Raw genomic sequence first — 21,283 nt, 5'->3', positions numbered from 1 at the left:
AAGGATTTAAAGAACTATTCATTGTCACAGTAATAGCACCCTTTAAAGTTAAAAGTAAAGGGTGTAATTTCTGCACACTAGCAGCATCGAACAGATTTACAAAAATAATGGCTGCGTCCAAAATCGCATACTCTTACAGTAGGTACTTCTTTTAAATAAGTAATCACTTTGCGACTGTTACAAAAGCATGTAAAGATAAAAAAAAATGTAATCCGTATGTACTACATTCGCCTTATTATCACTGTCATGTGACCTACCAGCGTCAGTTGTGTCACTTTTCTACTATTCACAAATCCTGTCATGTGGCCTCACGGGTTAGTAAAGTGTTCATCAGATGCGCACTTCACAATCTCGCCCGAAAGTAGTAGGTTACCCGGGGACTTTTCACCTACTGTTTTATGAATGCTGTTCAATCGGACATACTACTCTTTTCACATACTGTTTTTTGCCAACTATATAGTAGGGAAGTATGTGATTTTGGACGCAGCCATTGACTTTTCAATCCCCCCGCCACCCCCACATTTTGCCATTGGTCGTCCAAACAGATAGCCCCGCCCCAAGCTTACACCATTGGTTGAGCTGATGTTATATCCCACCCAATCATGCTGCTCAAACAAACAGATTGCAATTCCATTTAGAACCACTAGTGGTGCAAAAATTACATCCTTCACCCTTATACCCTACAATATGTGCAGCAGATTTAGAGAACATTTTATCAGAACATCTAAACCATGATCTGCTGTATCTGACCACTGACTTTCCTCCAGTGACTCCCTGCGATACTCCAATAAGAGTATGTTTGCTGACATTTTCCCTTCATTTATTACTTGGACACTCCCCAATCCCACTATGAAACTCCTTTGGTGGCAATGGGTGCACATGTGTGGAGACTGAAGAGATTTAGTCCATTCCCAGAGCCTTCAGCTGTCTCTCGATCTCGGCGTCTGAGATAGTGGCCGCTTTAGACTTTACTGGGGAGGCGCCAGGGAGGATCTTTCCTGCTGAGGGGGCTCTTACCATCTGTGGAAACAATAACAATTGAAGGCCTTTATTAGAGCTGTAAAACTTCAGATTTCACAGATCACCTGGTGCAACAACTCTACCAGCATAAGCTTCCATTTAATTGTTGTTTTGGGCAATAGATGTGGCGCCAATCAAATATGATCATTGTTTATCCCAAATGTTCTACAAAAACAGAGCCCAAGCACTTTATTTGGGAAAAACAGGACAAAGAATCTGTGGAATATGGTAATATGAGTATTACATTTTGGCCCAAGGGAATACACATCTGCTGCAATCAGATACGATGATTCTGCATCTCATGAATCTAAAGAAAGGCCTACAGTAATCACAGATACAGCCAGTGTCCAGCCATCTGCTGAAAGCCGCTGCTGGGGCCGTCGCTAGAACAGCGCAGACAGAAAGAAAGCGTCTTACCTTTCCTGAGATCTCTATGCCGATCTCATCCAGCACCTGGTTCATGATGTCCTGGCATTCTTCCTCATCGCCCGATTCATCAAAAATCTCATCCAGCGTATCGTTGACTGAGGACAGAAAGTTGTAGAAGTTGGTGAAATTTGAGAGAATAACCTCAATAAGTTGATATCTAATATAAACTAATAATTTGAACGAGAGCTGCTAAGGATAAAAAGCTGGCTTCAAACTGTTCAAAGATATTTAGTTGTTTGAAGCACTTACTAACAATTGATTTTTACCTAATTTTAAATTCATTCATTCATTAAATCTCCTAATTCAGTATTGTTAAGCAGAACAGTATATTTCGCCATTATTAAATTATTCAGAATTTTTGATCTACTACACAGTTTTTTTCAGGATTTTCTGTACAATCCACCCCTAAACGGCACATTAAAATATTAAACTATGGTTGGTCACTTTAACTACAGTCAAACCATCTCTTCCTGTCTAAATAGGCAGTTTTTGGACAATGACTAGGACTTTTGTCGTAAGGTCTAGCAACTGAAAACTAGTGGCAACCCAACACAGTGCCAAAATTGTTAATTGCACAGTAATGAATGTGAATGGTTTCATGCTGTCTATAATTCATTGCACAGAACTCACTGTGCGCACAAACTATGCCCTTGTTGCAAGTGAGCCAATTTTAATATAGTCTGATTAATATTTTCTTTTAATTTATGCAGTTTTATACATGGTTTTTGAGAATGACAGCATGTCACACAATCTGTCCAGGTTGGCATCTACCTAATTTGGCTGCTTCAGCCAAGCGATAGATAAAATGCGCCAAACTGACTGGATGAATAATTTATGAAATGAAGTAAAGTATGGGAAGTGCTGATAAGCTTATTTATTTTGCTATCCTGTCTATGCATAATTATATGGTTAGATGACTTTAAAAAAATACAATGGAACTCAATATATAATACATAGTCAGTATATTGTTTAACATCATTTTTTCCGCTGCTGAAAACTGACCAGAACAGATCCGTCAGTTGAGAACCACAAATCCAGTCACTATATTAAACTATGGTTGGTCACTTTAACTACAGTCAAACCATCTCTTCCTGTCTAAATAGGCAGTTTTTGGACAATGACTAGGACTTTTGTCGTAAGGTCTAGCAACTGAAAACTAGTGGCAACCCAACACAGTGCCAAAATTGTTAATTGCACAGTAATGAATGTGAATGGTTTCATGCTGTCTATAATTCATTGCACAGAGCTCACTGTGCGCACAAACTATGCCCTTGTTGCAAGTGAGCCAATTTTAATATAGTCTGATTCATATTTTCTTTTAATTTATGCAGGTTTATACATGGTTTTTGAGAATGACAGCATGTCACACAATCTGTCCAGGTTGGCATCTACCTAATTTGGCTGCTTCAGCCAAGCGATAGATAAAATGCGCCAAACTGACTGGATGAATAATTTATGAAATGAAGTAAAGTATGGGAAGTGCTGATAAGCTTATTTATTTTGCTATCCTGTCTATGCATAATTATATGGTTAGATGACTTTAAAAAAATACAATGGAACTCAATATATAATACATAGTCAGTATATTGTTTAACATCATTTTTTCCGCTGCTGAAAACTGACCAGAACAGATCCGTCAGTTGAGAACCACAAATCCAGTCACTAATGTGTGTCAGGTGCTTTGAAGAACTTACTCATGTCCTCCGTCATTCCTATTTTTAAGTTCTCTTTCTGGAAGTCCTGCATCGTCTCTAGTGTCTTCTTGGGGTCCAATCTTTTATTGACAGTCTGCATAGTCTGAAAGACAGAAAGAGTTCAAGCCATCCATCACACTCCCAGAGAATAAATAGAGCATCCTTACGGTGCACAAAACGGTAATAAAAATAACACAAGCACTGACAAAAATCCACCACGGACGAATACATTTTGAATGCAGCTCAACATAAATTTCAACTTCACACCATTTGGTGAGAAGGGGGAGTACAGTAAGTAGATGACACAGAACATAAAAATAGGTCGCATGGAGAGAAGTGTGTTTTACGGTCCCTCTGGGTTTCTAGACTGTGCAGACACACAGGAAGAGTCCTATCTGATTAGAGAGAATTATTTACACACAGCCTCATTATCACCCATCTCAGATCTATTACACCAGCTACCTCCTTATGATCGACTACAAATCCCATGATGCATCAGATATTAATAGCTTCCTTCTGAATCCTCATACAATATGGATTGGATACAAAACTGACCAGAACAGATCCGTCAGTTGAGAACCACAAATCCAGTCACTAATGTGTGTCAGGTGCTTTGAAGAACTTACTCATGTCCTCCGTCATTCCTATTTTTAAGTTCTCTTTCTGGAAGTGCTGCATCGTCTCTAGTGTCTTCTTCGGGGCCAATCTTTTATTGACAGTCTGCATAGTCTGAAAGACAGAAAGAGTTCAAGCCATCCATCACACTCCCAGAGAATAAATAGAGCATCCTTACGGTGCACAAAACGGTAATAAAAATAACACAAGCACTGACAAAAATCCACCACGGACGAATACATTTTGAATGCAGCTCAACATAAATTTCAACTTCACACCATTTGGTGAGAAGGGGGAGTACAGTAAGTAGATGACACAGAACATAAAAATAGGTCGCATGGAGAGAAGTGTGTTTTACGGTCCCTCTGGGTTTCTAGACTGTGCAGACACACAGGAAGAGTCCTATCTGATTAGAGAGAATTATTTACACACAGCCTCATTATCACCCATCTCAGATCTATTACACCAGCTACCTCCTTATGATCGACTACAAATCCCATGATGCATCAGATATTAATAGCTTCCTTCTGAATCCTCATACAATATGGATTAGATACAGACACACTGAATCTTTTGTGGGAGTACAGGAACGATCAGAGACTGAATTTAATTGGCTGAAATTGCATTTTATGTGATGCCACTACATGCCTGTAGTGATTGGTAAAGATAAGACGTGCTTTGTGAAGTGTCTGCATTAGAAGTGCACGCTGAGTATTTGCATGTTTCCTTATTCAACAAAATAAGTGTCTCCAGAGGTAAAATGAATAAGCCTACCCATCTCACGCAAAATTTAAAGTGTAACAATTAGGCTTAAGACAAAAGCAGGTAGTTGAGATTTTAATGCCATGTCAGCAGCTGAGGCTATTCTCATGGCAAAAGCTGTGTTGAACAGACTTCATTTTATGCCAATTACATTAAAAAAAAACTAGTAACAAAAACACAACCAAATTACCAATACGCTAACTAAAACAGAAAATATAAAAATTTAAAACCAGCTGAGACAAAAACACTTAAAAAAAAAATGAATTCAAAATGCTATAATGTGTTTTAACAACTCAGGTTTGAATTCCAATGAGGGGGTTGCTTAAATTCTCTTATTATTCCTAAACTTCATATTGTATACATATTAAAAATTCCAAAACTTTTTCTGGTAAGATCTTCTTAAAACAAGTCCTTAAGAAAGCTTGCTTAAAACAAAGAAAACCACCATAAACATTGCATTAATAATGTCCTTCTGGTTGATTGGCATCACATGTATTGAAAAAAATTGAGAAGCCAATTTACTCAGCTGCTCTAAGTGCCCTACAGGAACAATACGTCTCATATTTCAAATTCTGTTCAAGCATCATAGAAAAAAATAGTATGTAACCGTAATGAGGACATTGCGAATCATCACATAAAGAAAGCCCTGATATGAGATCTTTCTAAATGTAGAGTGGAAACTATATAAACTGGGTCACAATAACAGCAGCGAAGTAATTAAACCCTGTTTAAGGATTCTTTTGAAGTTCTTCGCTACATGAGGGATTCTGTTTTTCCAGCACTTCCCGGGAACATTCAGGCTACATGTGAATAATACAGAGCCGTCATCGGGGAGTGGGGGAGCACTGGGACTGTTGCAGAGACCCGTGATGAGGGGGTCCCACTAAAGCCCTCCATGGACAGCAATGGAATAACTAACTTGGTTGTCGTGCAGATCCATTCGGAGGTTTGAGCATCTTACCTTCGCTGTGGTAGACATGGCTCCAGCCATCTTCATCTGAGAGTTCATGACCTTGGTCTGCGTGGACATGGATGTGACTTTAGAGCTCACGGCGTAGGTTCGGTTCTTCTGTTTTCGGAGCTGTACGAGCTGTTTGGCTAGTATCTTGCAAGCTTCTCGGTTTCCAGTCTTGGCCATTTTTTTGATTTCCATTTCCTGTTAAGAATAAACACATCCAGTGAACAATGAGTGGTTCTACTTCTAGGACAGACCAACAAGTCACCCAGACATGTTCATGACCAACTCGTGCCATGTTTACTTGTTTAGGCCCAGAGGTCTGTGTTTCTTTACATTAGTAAACGTCTGAAAACAGCTTTGTGCCCTGAGGAACTTCAAGCAATTAGGTGTTTTTTTCAGATGCAATGTGGGAAACTGAGTGTGTGTTTGAGTCTGCAGAGATCTCCCATGAGACTGTGTGTTAGTGAGGGCGGCCCGACAGAATTAAAGCCTGAAACCCGCTACACTTAGAAAACCTTACAACAAAATCCATGTGCCGTGCTAAGACTGCATAGCTCTCTTTTTACACCACACATAGAAAACATTGGGAGACTAGGCAAACATTTTTCAAATAAAAATAACTTTCTAACTTGCATCTGGTAACCGGAAATATCAGTTTACTGGAAAGTCAATCATTCCCAGAAATCAACACGAGATCACCTGATGGAGGTCTTTGACAAAATACATTATTTTGTCTCCTATTCCAGTTTAAAGGGAAAGTTCACCCAAAAATTTTAATTATTTCATTCTTATATAGCCTCATGCCATCAATGAATAACGTCTTAAGCTTTTAAAGCTGCTGTGTGGCTTCAGAATACTTGGAATAGAGTGCAGAAGTTGCATGGCCTACTGTTATGATGGGTTTTGTTCTTTTTAGAGGTTGACATCATGTGGTCACTCATTGTTTTTGTATGGAACAGGGCAGCAATTCTTCAAAATTAACAGCATTCAGGGGCCCGTTCTTCGTACGTCGCTAACTCGGTTAGCTGGATTTGATTGTTGACGATTTGGCATGATCTTGGATTATTTGGTTCTTCGAAGCTCATAACTGGTTGCTGTCATAGCAACAGGTCCGTAAACTTAAACCTGCTCAGGAGCAGGCTTATTTCATGTAAACAGGATTAGATCGCATCTTTTTAAGCAGAACTGATACTTAAAATCTGTCCGCTACCACCGCTACTATTACAAGAGTATCCTACTGATCCAGGGACAATAATTTTAAATAAAAATCATTTGAAAATTAATTTAAAGATAATATAATAATGTTGTGTAGTCTTTAATACTTTAGACACCGCCAGTTTTCCTCACTGAAAGATTTATTCGTCATAAAATTATTACTTCATAATTGTATTCGAGTCTTACACACATGCTATACAGATAATGTAGAGTCGTGCATTAATTTGAGTGGTGACAGCTATTATGGGAGTGGCTTGATGGAGCGCAGGAGATGCAGATAACATGATCTTGACCCTTAAGAAACTTTAATTAATGCTGTCACGAAACAAATCTGTTCAAATATAAAATTAAATGAACTGCTAATTGCTACATTGAAATAAAAATGTAAAGAATGTACAAATATTAGAAATCGTGAATATAAATAATTGGGAATCATGTAAAAAATTTAAATAAAATAAAAACATTTCATTTATCTATTATAACATTTATCTAGTTTTGTTCGCTTGGCTGTTTCCTTATAAAAGTCCAGAAATTTGTCAAGTTTTTCGTCAGGTGTCTTTTTTAATTATATGATGTCATTACATTGCTGTCTTGCCGCCAGCCCATCGCTGCACTGCTGATCGTGGTTTCGAGTATCGATACATAGCCCCTTTTAAACCAACCCATGAACACGCATTTATCTCAGATAACTCAATCCAGCCATACTAATCATCAACAACAGGTGCGTTCGAAGAACCGAATTAGCCAGATCCTGATTAGTGCGATGATCTTGGATGTGACATTTCATCTCGGATGTAATAAGCGACGTATGAAGAACGGGCCCCTGGACTGGAACGACACAAGAGGGAGTAAACAAAAATGTCATTTCATTTTTGGGTGAACTATTCCTGTCATGTATCGAGAATATAAGCAGTATGGACATTTCCACTTACTGTTGTTTCATAAAGTCGCTTATAAAGTGGGTGTGTGGAATCATTTGGGCTTATTTTTGTGTTGTTTTGTCAGACTCGGCTGCTGCATTTTCAAGCGAGATCTAGCTAAATTGACTGTAATTAAGCCATCAGTAGGTTGACACTGCAAAGAGAGTAGACACTTCCAAAACACTGCTCTTTTTAAGAGGTCCAACATGTAAATTTCAGTTTCAACCGATGGCAGGCGATGTAGAAGAAGTGTTTTGGGAAGTGTAGACTTCATTCATTAAGGATGCATTAAATTGATCAAAAGGGACAGTCACGACATCAAGATTTTTCTTTCAAATAAATGCTGTTCATTTGAACTTTTTATTCATCAAATAATCCTAAAAAAATTATCACAGTTTCCACAAAAATATTAAGCACCCCAAGTGTTTTCAACACTGATAATCCAGAAATGGTGTACTCTTAATGTTAGTCTCTTAGGTAAACTCCTGCTGATCAGCTAAACACGCATTAGACAGAATAAACTCTAATGACACACACATTAGAGCAGGTGCTGCCCTCACCTCACATGATGCCTGCTAAACAAAACCAAGCAGACACATTAACTGCGCTCACACACACACACACACACACACACTGTCCTACTTTAACACACAACGATGCTGCTTCTGAGAATATTGCCCATGTTTACCTGTCACTAACAAAATATGACCGGAATAAGGCATTTTTTACTGTTACACCATGATAAAAAATTATGTGCCATCATTATAAATATTCATGTATAGAGAGCTGAGTGAGATGAAGCTGTAGCGTTAGGCCTATTAGAGATGTTTTATTGTCACGTCAGTCACTAGGCAGCACTATGGATCGGAAAACTAGAATAAAAGTGACAGACTGATGTGCTTAACAAAACCCTTTCAGAAAACGGATAACGAAAAGCATGACCCACTTCAGTTGACTAATAATTATCCAGCAGATGACAGATATGACGCCATCTGAAGCAGGTTTTTTGGAGGGGTGAAAAACAGATTGAAGAAACAGTTCACCCAAAACTGAAACGTTTTTATAATTTCCTCACCATCCAAAAAGAGTCCTTAAATTTCCAGGTTTAAATGAGATTTTGCATTGCATATTTTTTAGGTGTTTTTAGATTTCTGGACCCACTGTAAGCGTGTTAAAGCAGCGGCACATGACCGCCCCGCAGCTATCTTTCAATATAGGTCATTTTAAAAAATGAAACAACAAAGCACAACCATGTCTAACTACAATAAAGATGAAGAAAAAAATAACCCCTCTTGGGAAGCAATTATGCACATTTTTATGTTTACATAGAAACAATTAACATAAATGGAGGGAGTGAGTGGGAGTGTTGGATTCTTCTGAGCCTTAAAAGTGCGGTGGGCCGACATGAACGCTCAAGTCATCCTCATAAGTATTGAGCCATGAACAGTTTTTAACTTAAAGGGGTCATATGATGCGATTTCAATTTTTCCTTTCTCTTTGGAGTGTTACAAGCTCTTGGTGCTGAAGGCCACGTGATCTACCTGTTTCTAAGTGCAATTAACAGGACGATCAAAAATAAATGAATGAGCTTATTCTATTCTTTGATGCAATAAAAAGAAATCAAAGAGGGACTTTCTGGCATAAGCAGCGACGCATGTTGCTGGAAGGGAAAAGGGGTGGACGTGGGGAGTCAAAGTCAACTGATATGAAACTGCTTTGTTCCTCTTACCATTTGCCTCTCCTGTCTCTCCAGGGCAGCTCTGTCTCTGGTGATTTGTCTCTGGGTGCCTCTCAGCTCTTTGGACTGCTCTTTAATGACATCTGTGACAGGATGGGGCAGAGAAAAACATGCAATAAAACCATCTGGAAAATCCTCATACAGTTCACTGATCTGAAACTGAGAGTTTTTTCTCCTTCATTTTCCCCCTCCTCCTTTAGGCTCTCTCTTATTCAGCCACAAAAAAAAAATGTAAAGGCGTTTGGCTGACTTACTATATGTTTCTACAGTAACAATGCAAAAGTTCTGCTAGAACTTATTTACACAATTTTATATATATATATATATATATATATATATATATATATATACATATATATACACATGTTCAAAAAAGTGTATGTTTTTTTTAAATAAAAACTTACTTTCTATTTTTAAAGACAAATCTTTTTGAAGTATCACAGTTTCTACAAAAATATTAAGCAGCGGAACTGTTTCAACATTGATAATAATCATTAATGTTTCTTGACCATCAAATATTAGAGTGATTTCTGAAGGATCATGTGACACTGAAGACTGGAGTAATGATGCTGAAAATTCAGCTTTGCATCACAGGAATAAATTACATTTTACAATACATTCTAATATAAAAACAATTGTTTTCAATTGTATTAATATTTCTCATTACTGTTTGCACTGTGTTTTTGATCAAAGAAATGCAGAGATGCTTGGTGAGCATCTTTTTCAAAACTCTATATTTGTTTTGTGTGATTTTGTTTTAATACTTGAAAATAAAATAAAATAAACATGTTATAGGTAAGCATCCTTACACAATGGTCCTTCCACATCATGCTTACAATAATTATCATTGCTTAAGCTAAATTAGTTTGTACTATTTTTCTTGTTTCTTGATTCATATAGCCAGTATTTGAAAAAAAATTATATGCTCACCTCAAGTGTTTTCTATACAAACACAAGAGCACTTAAAAGGGTTTGATTCACAGTCTCTTTTGGATCTGAATATTGCAGTAAATGAAATGTGCTTTCATGAGCCTTGGGAGAACAAAAAATATTGTTTGGGAGCAAGGCCAGCAAGATCATGCCCTTCATGTTTTTATGCATTTAAGGGACAAGCTAAACACATGCACTGAACATTCCTCGAAGGTTCCTCGTCAGACTCCACTTCTAACGATGCTAGTGTGTGCAGCCACAACTCATATACTGTAGGTAAGATACGCTCTCCTACACAGCAATCAGCCCAACATGTGCCCTCATGAATGCCAATCAAATCATAACATCCCATGAGGTTAAACAGTCAATATTAGAAGCAACAGAGGGTGTATTAGGAGGACAATGGGTTAAAGAAAAAAACACTATAAGGAGCTTTATAAAATAACTTTAACTATATTTAAAAAAAGAGTGAAATTAAAATTTAGACATATAGTAATTTACATATAGTAATATATAGAAAATTATTCATTCATTAATATAATTAATACATTAATATAAAATCTTTCAAAATAAAATGGTAAAAATGGGGATATGCAAATAAGTAAAGTAAAATATAAAAGAAATTTAGAAAAATAAGTAATATAAGTAAGAACATAGGTTAAAAGAAAAAAACAAGTTAAGTTTAAATATTCATTTAAACTTCTGAAAAGAATGAAATATGGATTAAAGGTATGAAAACAAAATGTGGAGAGAATTCTTATAAAGTGAAACAAATACTTCATTAATATTGTACAAAAATAGGAAAAGTACAAGAAAACTCAAAGAGTTTGAGATTTTTTTTTTTACATAATTATCATAATAATTTTGTTACTTGCCCATCCCTGAACCTTGATGAGAGAGTTTATGTACACGTACAAGTCTACGCAAAAGATGACGTATCGAAAACGTAGTATTGAGGGAGGGTTATCGTCCACAAAACTCGCTGAGCTACACCAACTCTGCCATCTGAGAGGATACTTTGGCACGATGACGCTTGGCTCACCTTGGCATGAAGGTCAAGAGGACAAAGGCTCGGGAATGATGGGAAATCAACTTTTCCCATCAGCATCAGAACGTGAGTAAAGACCATGACTGATTCAAATACCTCCAACTCTTCTGCTTTACTGATAAACATCAGTCATTTATTATAGACTATACCGTGTGTATGAGTCTATATATGCAGCAGTTATTTTTATAGCTGATAAAAGCAAAAAAAGTAAATAAATACAATTTTGATCAAATCAAATTAGAATAGTGACAATGCAAAAAAAAAAAAACATTTAGCCTAAAACCAAGATGTGTGAATAAGTTATGAATGAGTGTTTCTATTGTTGATCATTAGAGACAGGTTAAAAAGGAAGTGTTTGAAAGATACAATATACAGTTATGTCTTGAGGCAGGTAACCTGCTAATCTAACCATCCAACTATCCCAATTATTCAGATCTCAATTTGATCTACACAATGCTGTCCCTTGAGGGAATGTTTGCTTTGCATGTTGAGCTCTCGCTATAATAGACATTTATCACGTAAAAAAAAAGTGCTTGCAACAACTGTTTCAATGTAAAATAATCTACAAAGGACCTGTAATCTTGATGAGTGGCTATGTTACCTTTTACGAAGAAATAATGTCGTTTTCACTTTTGGTACAGTGGATAAAAGCATTTATGTAAAAAAGATCAAATGATAGAATCCATCACATCCAAGCCATCTCCTTTTTGAACTTTTGCGTTACAGAGCACCGAATACCAGGACAGCCAGGCACAAGAACAGTTTCTTTCCCCAGGCAATCTACCTCATGAACAGTTAATGTTCTCCCATTGTGCAATTAAAGTACAGTATGTGCAATAACCTTATACTTTTATCACCCTAAACCCTAGTACATCCCTACAACTTATTTTATTTTATTCTATTCCCATTCCATCTATAGCACACCTGTGCATCCAATTTATTATTTTTTGTGGTTTATATTTATGCATGTGTATTTTATTCACATCTCATTTTTATTATCTGTGTGTTGTTGTTGTCTCCGTGTACTGGAAGCTTGTGATACTATAACAAATTCCTTGTATGTGCAAACATATTTGGCAATAAAGCTCTTTCTGATTCTGATTCTGATAAATAAATAAAATACAGCTTTTATGTAAATAATGTTAGACGACATAACGCATGGATCACGGACAGACAGACATGAGTACAACCGTGTCATAAATTTATATGAAACACTTGTTATTATAATGAAAGTACAGTTTATTCACAGTCATTAGTAACAAAAATATCTATATAAACATCATGTAGCAAATATTCCGACGTAATGTTTTACGTAAAAACATCTGAAAAAGGCTGATAAAGTTTCAAAAGATGCAGCAGGCAGACAGGTGTAGATTATAACGGGGATCTGACCAGGAAAAACTATAATAAAACAATAAACAAAGTGTCTTACCATCGACCGTCTTCTTTTTAAACAGAGATGCCATGATGACTCAACGTAGACTTTGTTTTTCTCAATATTCAGTATAATTCTAGTTCCTCTGCCTAACTGCCCGAGCCGAGCTGACTATCGATCCACCCAAAGGTCCCGATTTCCTTGTTTGTCAGCACAGAGGAGCGCTGACTTACTTTCAGCACATGCTCCCATTGAGTCATGCAGCGAGGGATTGTGGTGCAGTTCTCCTCGCGTCCTGTAGGGGGCCCACTCTCATTGGCTACTGTCTTACTGAGGGGGCTTAAAATGCTCTTCACACGATGGAAATGAGCTTATGGGTGGGTGGGTGATTGACATTTTCAGCAGTGTCCTGCAGTGCAACTTGCTATAATTCATCTAAAACGATTTCTTCTATATTATTATACATGGGGTTTTTATGAACTCACAGTAACTGGGTTTTTGTACTCTAAAAAATGAATTTGCCCCACCGACCGCAGGACAATTTAAATGAAGTAGTCACGACGACATGTGATTTAAAAGCTGGGTAGTTTGTGGCCACCTTTTGCTTTCATATGTAAGAAATTCCTAAATTATGAGTTTAAAAAAAGAAACTAAAGTTTAATATGTCAGCTAACCGCATATGACTATAGCTACACTGTAAAAAAAAATCCGTAAAATTTACGGTAAAAAGCCGGCAGCTGTGGTTACCGGAATTTTACCGTAAAAAATACGGTAGCAATGTTTTAGGTTTTTATGGTTTTAACTTAAATTTAGTTAAATACCGTAATTTCATTAACTGATATAATGTTAGTATACCAACCTATTGAAGTACTGAAATCTGTTTTGTACCTTTGTAATAATCTGATAACCACCAAATGCACGTAGAAAGTCTCAGGTGATGAGAAAGTCACATGATGAACCAAAGCCCATCACAAGCAGCTTTTAAATAATAACATATATAGAAGGTGCACAGTGTCATTCACACAAACAATAAACACCATCATGGTAACACACATGAAACTGAAATAATGCAATAAACATTCATTTAACAACATTAGGTGTAACACACAACCCTAATATACAAAACTGATAAGAAAAAACTAAGAACAAACAGTTATTTAAAAAAAAACAAACATCAAATTTGAAATGTAACGCATTCACTGTAAATTATACAGTCTTTTTCACTTCCAAAAACAGTATACTACCGTAAAATTAATGTCCAATACTGTTTTTCACCGTATACAGTAGGGGAATTTACCGTTAACCATTTAACAGGCTTTTACTGTAGCATTTTTACAGTCTTTTACCGTTAAATTCACAGGTCGAGTGAGTTGCGGCTCGGTGTTCAGAGGAAGAGCTGTGCAGAGTGTAGAGTCAGCACACTGCAGCGCGCGTGACCCCCGGACGCACTCAGCTGCACTGGGAGAAGCGTGCAGGAGTTTGATCATTAGTGTCATCGAGCTACACATGACTTTCCGCAGCCTCAGAACCTGCCCTGGAAAAGCAAACAGGCTGTTAAAAGCCTGATTTAATATAGTATTAATGGACCCGCGTTTTATGAAACACAAAACATTCGTTCATTAGGCTGTATGTATTTACGCTGTCATGATTTTATTGTGATTTCAACATTTAAGTTGTTTTCTCAAGAGATCAGTTTTTGGTTGAAATGTTTATTTAGGCTTATTATTCATTTTATATTTTGGTCTTGAAGTTCATTTAGTCAAATTAGCTCCACTCGCAAGTCTCTACAGTCCTGAGGTATGCTATCACTCACTGTGATTCCACTTTCAGCTTCAGAAAGGGGTTCCTTAGTATCTTGAGTATAATGTGCATGCACTGTGTTTCTGCTCTTATGTGTATGTTTCTATAGAAGCATGTGTTCAGGAATCAGGTCTGCTCTACAAAATGCACATCACATCTGGAGTGGATTTGGAGAACAGAAAGATGGATAATAGCTGGCCCTATTTCCCAAGATTGTTCTGCAGGCAAATATGTGTGATACTGAGGGCTTGTAGTTCACACGAGCAGATAGGGTCATGAGGGCAGATAAGCAGATAGACAAAGCAAGAAAATGTAAAGAGTTCAGATATCAGACTGAGAGGAACTGACAAAGAAAAAAATGTTTCGCTTCCCTCTGGTCTCCATATGTTGAGCAGAACCATCAAACATTGTCTTAATTACTGTAGTATGGAATGGAAAAAAATAAAGAAGAGAAAAAAAAACAAATTGATTCAAACTGTTGAATGTGGCAGAAGGTCCAAGGTCTGATGATCACACTGTAAAAAAAAATCCGTAAAATTTACGGTAAAAAGCCGGCAGCTGTGGTTACCGGAATTTTACCGTAAAAAATACGGTAGCAATGTTTTAGGTTTTTATGGTTTTAACTTAAATTTAGTTAAATACCGTAATTTCATTAACTGATATAATGTTAGTATACCAACCTATTGAAGTACTGAAATCTGTTTTGTACCTTTGTAATAATCTGATAACCACCAAATGCACGTAGAAAGTCTCAGGTGATGAGAAAGTCACATGATGAACCAAAGCCCATCACAAGCAGCTTTTAAATAATAACATATATAGAAGGTGCACAGTGTCATTCACACAAACAATAAACACCATCATGGTAACACACATGAAACTGAAATAATGCAATAAACATTCATTTAACAACATTAGGTGTAACACACAACCCTAATATACAAAACTGATAAGAAAAAACTAAGAACAAACAGTTATTTAAAAAAAAACAAACATCAAATTTGAAATGTAACGCATTCACTGTAAATTATACAGTCTTTTTCACTTCCAAAAACAGTATACTACCGTAAAATTAATGTCCAATACATGTAATGTCCAATACAGTTTTTCACTGTATATATTAGGGGAATTTACCGTTAACCATTTAGCAGGTTTTTACTGTAGCATTTTTACAGTCTTTTACCGTTAAATTCACGGTCATTTTTTACAGTGTAGGTTATTTCATTTATTTTTTACAGTGTAGTTTCACTCTTTATCAAAACAAATATTTCTCCCTCAATTTATTCCAACAAATGTATAGGATAACAAAGCACTATTAGCCTTATTCTTCTGGAGTATCGATCACTCCAGTAGACTTTACTGCAGGTTATAGATGCCATAGCATTGTCTGCATGGCAAATTTAATATTCTTATCAATTTTACGCTCCATCCATCTGAACAATTTGTGGCTCGGTTCCTTGTGGATGTAATTCTCATGGTGTGGTAAAGTGGAGCAGACAGGAGATTACTGCCCCACAGCTAAGAAACCGGAGCCAACGAGACAGGAGGAGCAGTGCGGGTGACTTTGGGAGGGATAGTGGATGTGTGGCCCCCAGCACATTATACCCTCTCTCTAAGGAGGACAAATGGCGCATCCTGGGGCATTATTCTCGTTAAGGTTATTAGGGAGATGTTTTCCTACAATCAGCAAGGTTGGCAACAGGGACTAGCACTAAATGTGCTAATAATGGTGATAAGCCCACTGGTGATCCATCTTGCCCCAAGCACACAGACCAATTCTACCCTGCAGTAATGAGGCAAAACTACAATTGTATTTGCTATTGAGGGTGCCTTTAAAGTATACTAAAATCTCCATTTCATATTAGAGAGAATCTTTCTCTGTGCCTTTGGAGAAGTCCCACAGAGAGTCCTCTGAAACATTTATCTGTCTGCTCTGCTTGTAGATTTGCCCGAGGCTGGCAGACGTTTAATGCTAATGTGCTAACTATGTTTCCAGACAGTAATATAAAATAAGATATCTCATCTGTGAAATTAGATACTTTCACTATTCCTGTCATAGTGTTGATGTTTAGAGGAGGTGTACTGATCCAGAATTCATTGCTAATCTTTCCACTTTGATGTTCATGTTCCATCAATATCATTTATACAGTAGTTCACTCAAAATTATATTTCTGTCATTCCAAACGTGTACTTCTCATCTTCAGTGGAATGGAGATGTTTAGATTTGTCATGATATGTTTAGCAAAAAGTCTTTGTGTGAGGAGCTGACTGAAATTTACGTAGATGGAGAAAATAAGAAATGTCTTTTTTGTCTTTATTGATTAAACACTGGCATTATACACACACTTTCGTTTAAATGCAATTTGAACATAAATGCAAAATTGAACATAATACAATTATAATGATTACAAAATAACATTTTAAGGAGTGTATAAGTATAAAAGTGATTTCTTTAACACTATTTCTAATATGAAACATCTGTGGAATAATCACGTTTTATAAAGACACATGACATCTTCTTTGAAGATTCCTTGAAAACGTTTGGCGTTTAGCCGCAGGGAATAGCTGTTTGCAAAAAAATAGAAAATACAAATAAAACAATTAAAAATTAATTCATGTCATTTGAAAAGAATGAATAAAACAATAAACAAATAATATAAGCAATATATTTTGAATCGAATAAATCCCGTGATTCGCCTACGACATTGGACGACGGTACGTTGGTCTACATAATGAACGGTACGGTAAAGGTAGCGTAGGCCTATATTCTTTTAAAGTCGCCACAAAATAACAAGTACATTTACAATAAGGTAGGACGTTGTTTTTGACATTTTATTTAGAGGGCTTTTTCTCTTTCTACACAGTCGTATTTTTCCGTTATTTTGACTTATTGCCATGACGTTAACATTAAATCGCGTAACCGTCTGAATAATATTCACTACCACGGTAAACCGTCACCTATTAGAAACGTGCCACTAGGTGTCGGTAAAGGTCCAAGACGACTCCAATATTGGGTTGCGTATAGAATTGAACAAAAGACTAATCAGGGCTCCAGACTCCGACCATTTTTTTTGCAGGTGCGAATACATTTTTCTGCTCAAACGAGTAGCGCAGTTTCGTTATGCTTTTGTTTCATTTGCCATTTGATGTTTCTGACAACGCGCTCACAAAATGTATTCGCACCTGCAGAAAAAATGGTCTGTTTATCAGCTTGGACAAATAATTGAGCGCAGCGAGAAAATTGGCCCGAGCTCAGTCAGAGCAGGTTTACTCGGGAACCAGAGTTGATCTTGCGACATTACAGCGTTTGAACTCGCCGCAGAATCAATAATAGGCTAATGCTTCGAGATCCAGTTTGAATTCTGCACATAATTCTCTATTACAAACAGATCAAACAAATTTTAAGGAGTGTATAAGTATAAAAGAGATTTCTTTAACACTATTTCTAATATGAAACATCTGTGGAATAATCACGTTTTATAAAGACACATGATATCTTCTTTGAAGATTCCTTGAAAATGTTTGGCGTTTAGCCGCAGGGAATAGCTGTTTGCAAAAAATAGAAAATACAAATAAAACAATTAAAAATTAATTCATGTCATTTGAAAAGAATGAATAAAACAATAAACAAATAATATAAGCAATATATTTTGAATCGAATAAATCCCGTGATTCGCCTACGACATTGGACGACGGTACGGTGGTCTACATAATGAACGGTACGGTAAAGGTAGCGTATATTCTTTTAAAGTCGCCACAAAATAACAAGTACATTTACAATAAGGTAGGACGTTGTTTTTGACATTTTATTTAGAGGGCTTTTTCTCTTTCTACACAGTCGTATTTTTCCGTTATTTTGACTTATTGCCATGACGTTAACATTAAATCGTGTAACCGTCTGATATTCACTACCACGGTAAACCGTCACCTATTAGAAACGTGCCACTAGGTGTCGGTAAAGGTCCAAGATGACTGCAATATTGGGTTGCGTATATAATAGAACAAAAGACTAATCAGGGCTCCAGACTCCGACCATTTTTTCTGCAGGTGCGAATCAATTTTTCTGCTCAAACGAGTAGCGCGGTTTCGTTACGCTTTTGTTTCATTTGCCGTTTGATGTTTCTGACAACGCGCTCACAAAATGTATTCGCACCTGCAGAAAAAATGGTCTGTTTATCAGCTTGGACCAATAATTGAGCACAGCGAGAAAATTGGCCCGAGCTCAGTCAGAGCAGGTTTACTCGGGAACCAGAGTTGATCTTGCGACATTACAGCGTTTGAACTCGCCGCAGAATTAATAATAGGCTAATGCTTCGAGATCCAGTTTGAATTCTGCACATAATTCTCTATTACAAACAGATCAAACAGCACTGACACAGAAAACCAGAAGTAGTAACGCTAACTTATAACCATTGTGTTGTGGCAGAAATAGTCGAATGTTGTTACGTAATTAATTTCAGGGTTTGTATAACCTTTTTAGGGAGGGAAATTCAAGCACTTTTCAGTGACTTTCAAGCTTTTCACACGACTATTTCCAGCACTTCAAAGCTCTAAAAATGATCCACTTTAAATGTTATTTTTAATGGGATGACCAAAATATACTTTGTGGTAAACAAACATTTTTTTTAATCAAATTACCACTATAACCACTAGATGGCAGCAGATGAGCACTGATTGGCTTATTACTTGTTCATTTATACTTTTTGCTTTATATTTTGAAATTATAAAACCACTATTATTAAACATCAAATCATCAAGAAATCGAATTTTGTCAAAGTTTTGCTCTTTTTTGTGTATGAAGTACAAAAAGTCACAAAGTGCCTTGAAAATTTTGCGACTGAGTCACACATAAAGAGTGTTCCTTTTATAATCACTGAAGTTATCGGTCAGTTCCATATTATAAGAATAATGGTACATTTAATAAGAATAGAATACATTAAATTTAAAAATTACACGTTACTGTTGTTAATAAAAGTACATTTTGTATGTGTTCCAACTCAAGCTCTACTGTCAAATGTGTATTACCAAGAAATAAACGTGTAATATTATTAGTAACTGCACTTATTAATGCAAAACAATGGTAATTTTATGATTAAATTATCTTTATCTTTAATACTCCCACACACCAACCCCCCAGTGCTACCAAATCTGTAGAATTTAGTGGCGCTGGTGCCACTGCTCTCAAATGTTAGTCTGGAGCCCTGCATATAATACATACCAACAGTATAATAAATTATGCAATGTAAAATTAATCACCTTAGACTGTCACTTTATGACACTATATAATGTTAGTGTTCAAGACATGACTGTTAACAAGATAGACTTATATATGCAAACAAGGAGCATTGAATCTGGGTCTCATCACACTGATTTAGTTGCCACATCTTCATGGTGATGAATATGTTTTGCCCGACTGCTCTGGACTGGTGGCAAGGCATTAATATATCGAGTGACTGACTCCACTCCATCTGCCCCAGGAAGAATACAGCATCAGAGTGTCCCATGCCATACTGCACTGGGTCAACCAGGGATTATGGGTAATGAGAGATTATTACCCCTGTTGAGTTTGCCTTACACACACACACACACAGGAGTACAGCTACGTATTATGCATGAGCGCTTGTCACATACTACACTGTTAATGACCACATAATTAATCAGTCTAGTGCATGGATAGTGGCACACAATGACACCATCAAATGATCAAGTGAGGTGCTGCACACCTACAAAATGGGGTCCCAGTGGCAGGTCTTCTTCTACAGCCTTAGGGTTAAACTGAGGCCAGAATTATTCAACTGAGTCAAATGAATGGTATTTGCATGGGGAATTAGAATCATTAAAGGCACAAGGGCATCGGGAGAACGAGTCCTTCATGCAGGGAAATGCAGTCCTTCAGAAATATGAAGTCTAGACAGACTTTGTGTGCCAGCATTGCTCAGGGTCTAACGGAGGTCTAAGTACAAGCCATGTAATTAGCCATTCAGGCAGAGATGCATGGGAATAAAACGGCATTCTCTGTTAATTACTAAAAGCGCTGGTACAGCAGAATGAAAGACCTGTGACTGAATCTGTGAGGTTTATTACTAACAATAGCTTGCTTGATAAGCCATTGCGTTCTGAACAACTTATAAAATGGACCGTTTAATGTGTCTAATAAGCCAGTTTCCAATGAAATCCAATTATCATAATGAAAAGACAAAAAGTGTTTTTTTTTTTGTTTTGTTTGTTTTTTAACAGGGTTTCTGCAGGTCTTAAAAAAGTCTTATTTGCCCATTCACAGTTTAAGGCCTTAAAAAGGTCTTAAATCAGAGCAGAATGTCTTAAATATTTTAAAGAAATTGCATTAAATGTTGCATGTATTGCAAAAAATAATAAGTCAAGCTTTTTTGCACTGTGATCAGAAGGTACAGTCAAAATTATTTCCATATTCTAGTGGTTGGGAGGTATATTCAAGCCTTAAGCCTTTTTTATTATTATTATTGTATTTTATTTATTTTTTATTTTTTAAAGGTTTTTGCAACTTGCAGATCAGTCCAGCTTCCAATGGAATGCTGCTGTCTTCAGGAATGTCTCTCAGTGCAGCTCATCCCGCTTATTACTGTCCCTATCAAATGTCCAATATAGTGCCCAGTCTGATTTTCTTCTGAAACTTGGATTGTATGTAAACACAAGAACAAGCGGCAGCTCCACAATTACCAGTAGAAATAACGACTCAGGCACATATCTGTAGTATTCTAGCACCACTTTAAACACAATATCTCAATATTTACTATGCCATC

At 36.7% G+C, this 21,283-nt stretch overlaps 1 protein-coding gene across 1 annotated transcript; it reads right to left on the bottom strand.

The window, feature by feature from the left end:
* Positions 1-900: 900 nt before the first annotated feature.
* On the bottom strand, positions 901-12,894 carry LOC107561317 (charged multivesicular body protein 2b-like). Its single transcript, XM_016245738.1, has 6 exons — positions 12,762-12,894; positions 9,343-9,434; positions 5,482-5,676; positions 3,144-3,246; positions 1,438-1,544; positions 901-1,020 (listed from the first exon to the last, which is right to left on the bottom strand). The coding sequence occupies exons 1-6, from the start codon at positions 12,793-12,795 to the stop codon at positions 901-903; spliced, it is 651 nt and encodes a 216-aa protein (XP_016101224.1). The 5' UTR covers positions 12,796-12,894.
* Positions 12,895-21,283: the final 8,389 nt, after the last annotated feature.

Source organism: Sinocyclocheilus grahami, unplaced genomic scaffold (assembly GCF_001515645.1).
Source record: "Sinocyclocheilus grahami isolate Dianchi unplaced genomic scaffold, SAMN03320097.WGS_v1.1 scaffold766.1, whole genome shotgun sequence".
NCBI lineage: Eukaryota > Metazoa > Chordata > Actinopteri > Cypriniformes > Cyprinidae > Sinocyclocheilus > Sinocyclocheilus grahami.
The sequence above is the reverse complement of the archived record's forward strand: the minus strand, read 5'-3'. Positions and strand labels throughout refer to the sequence as shown.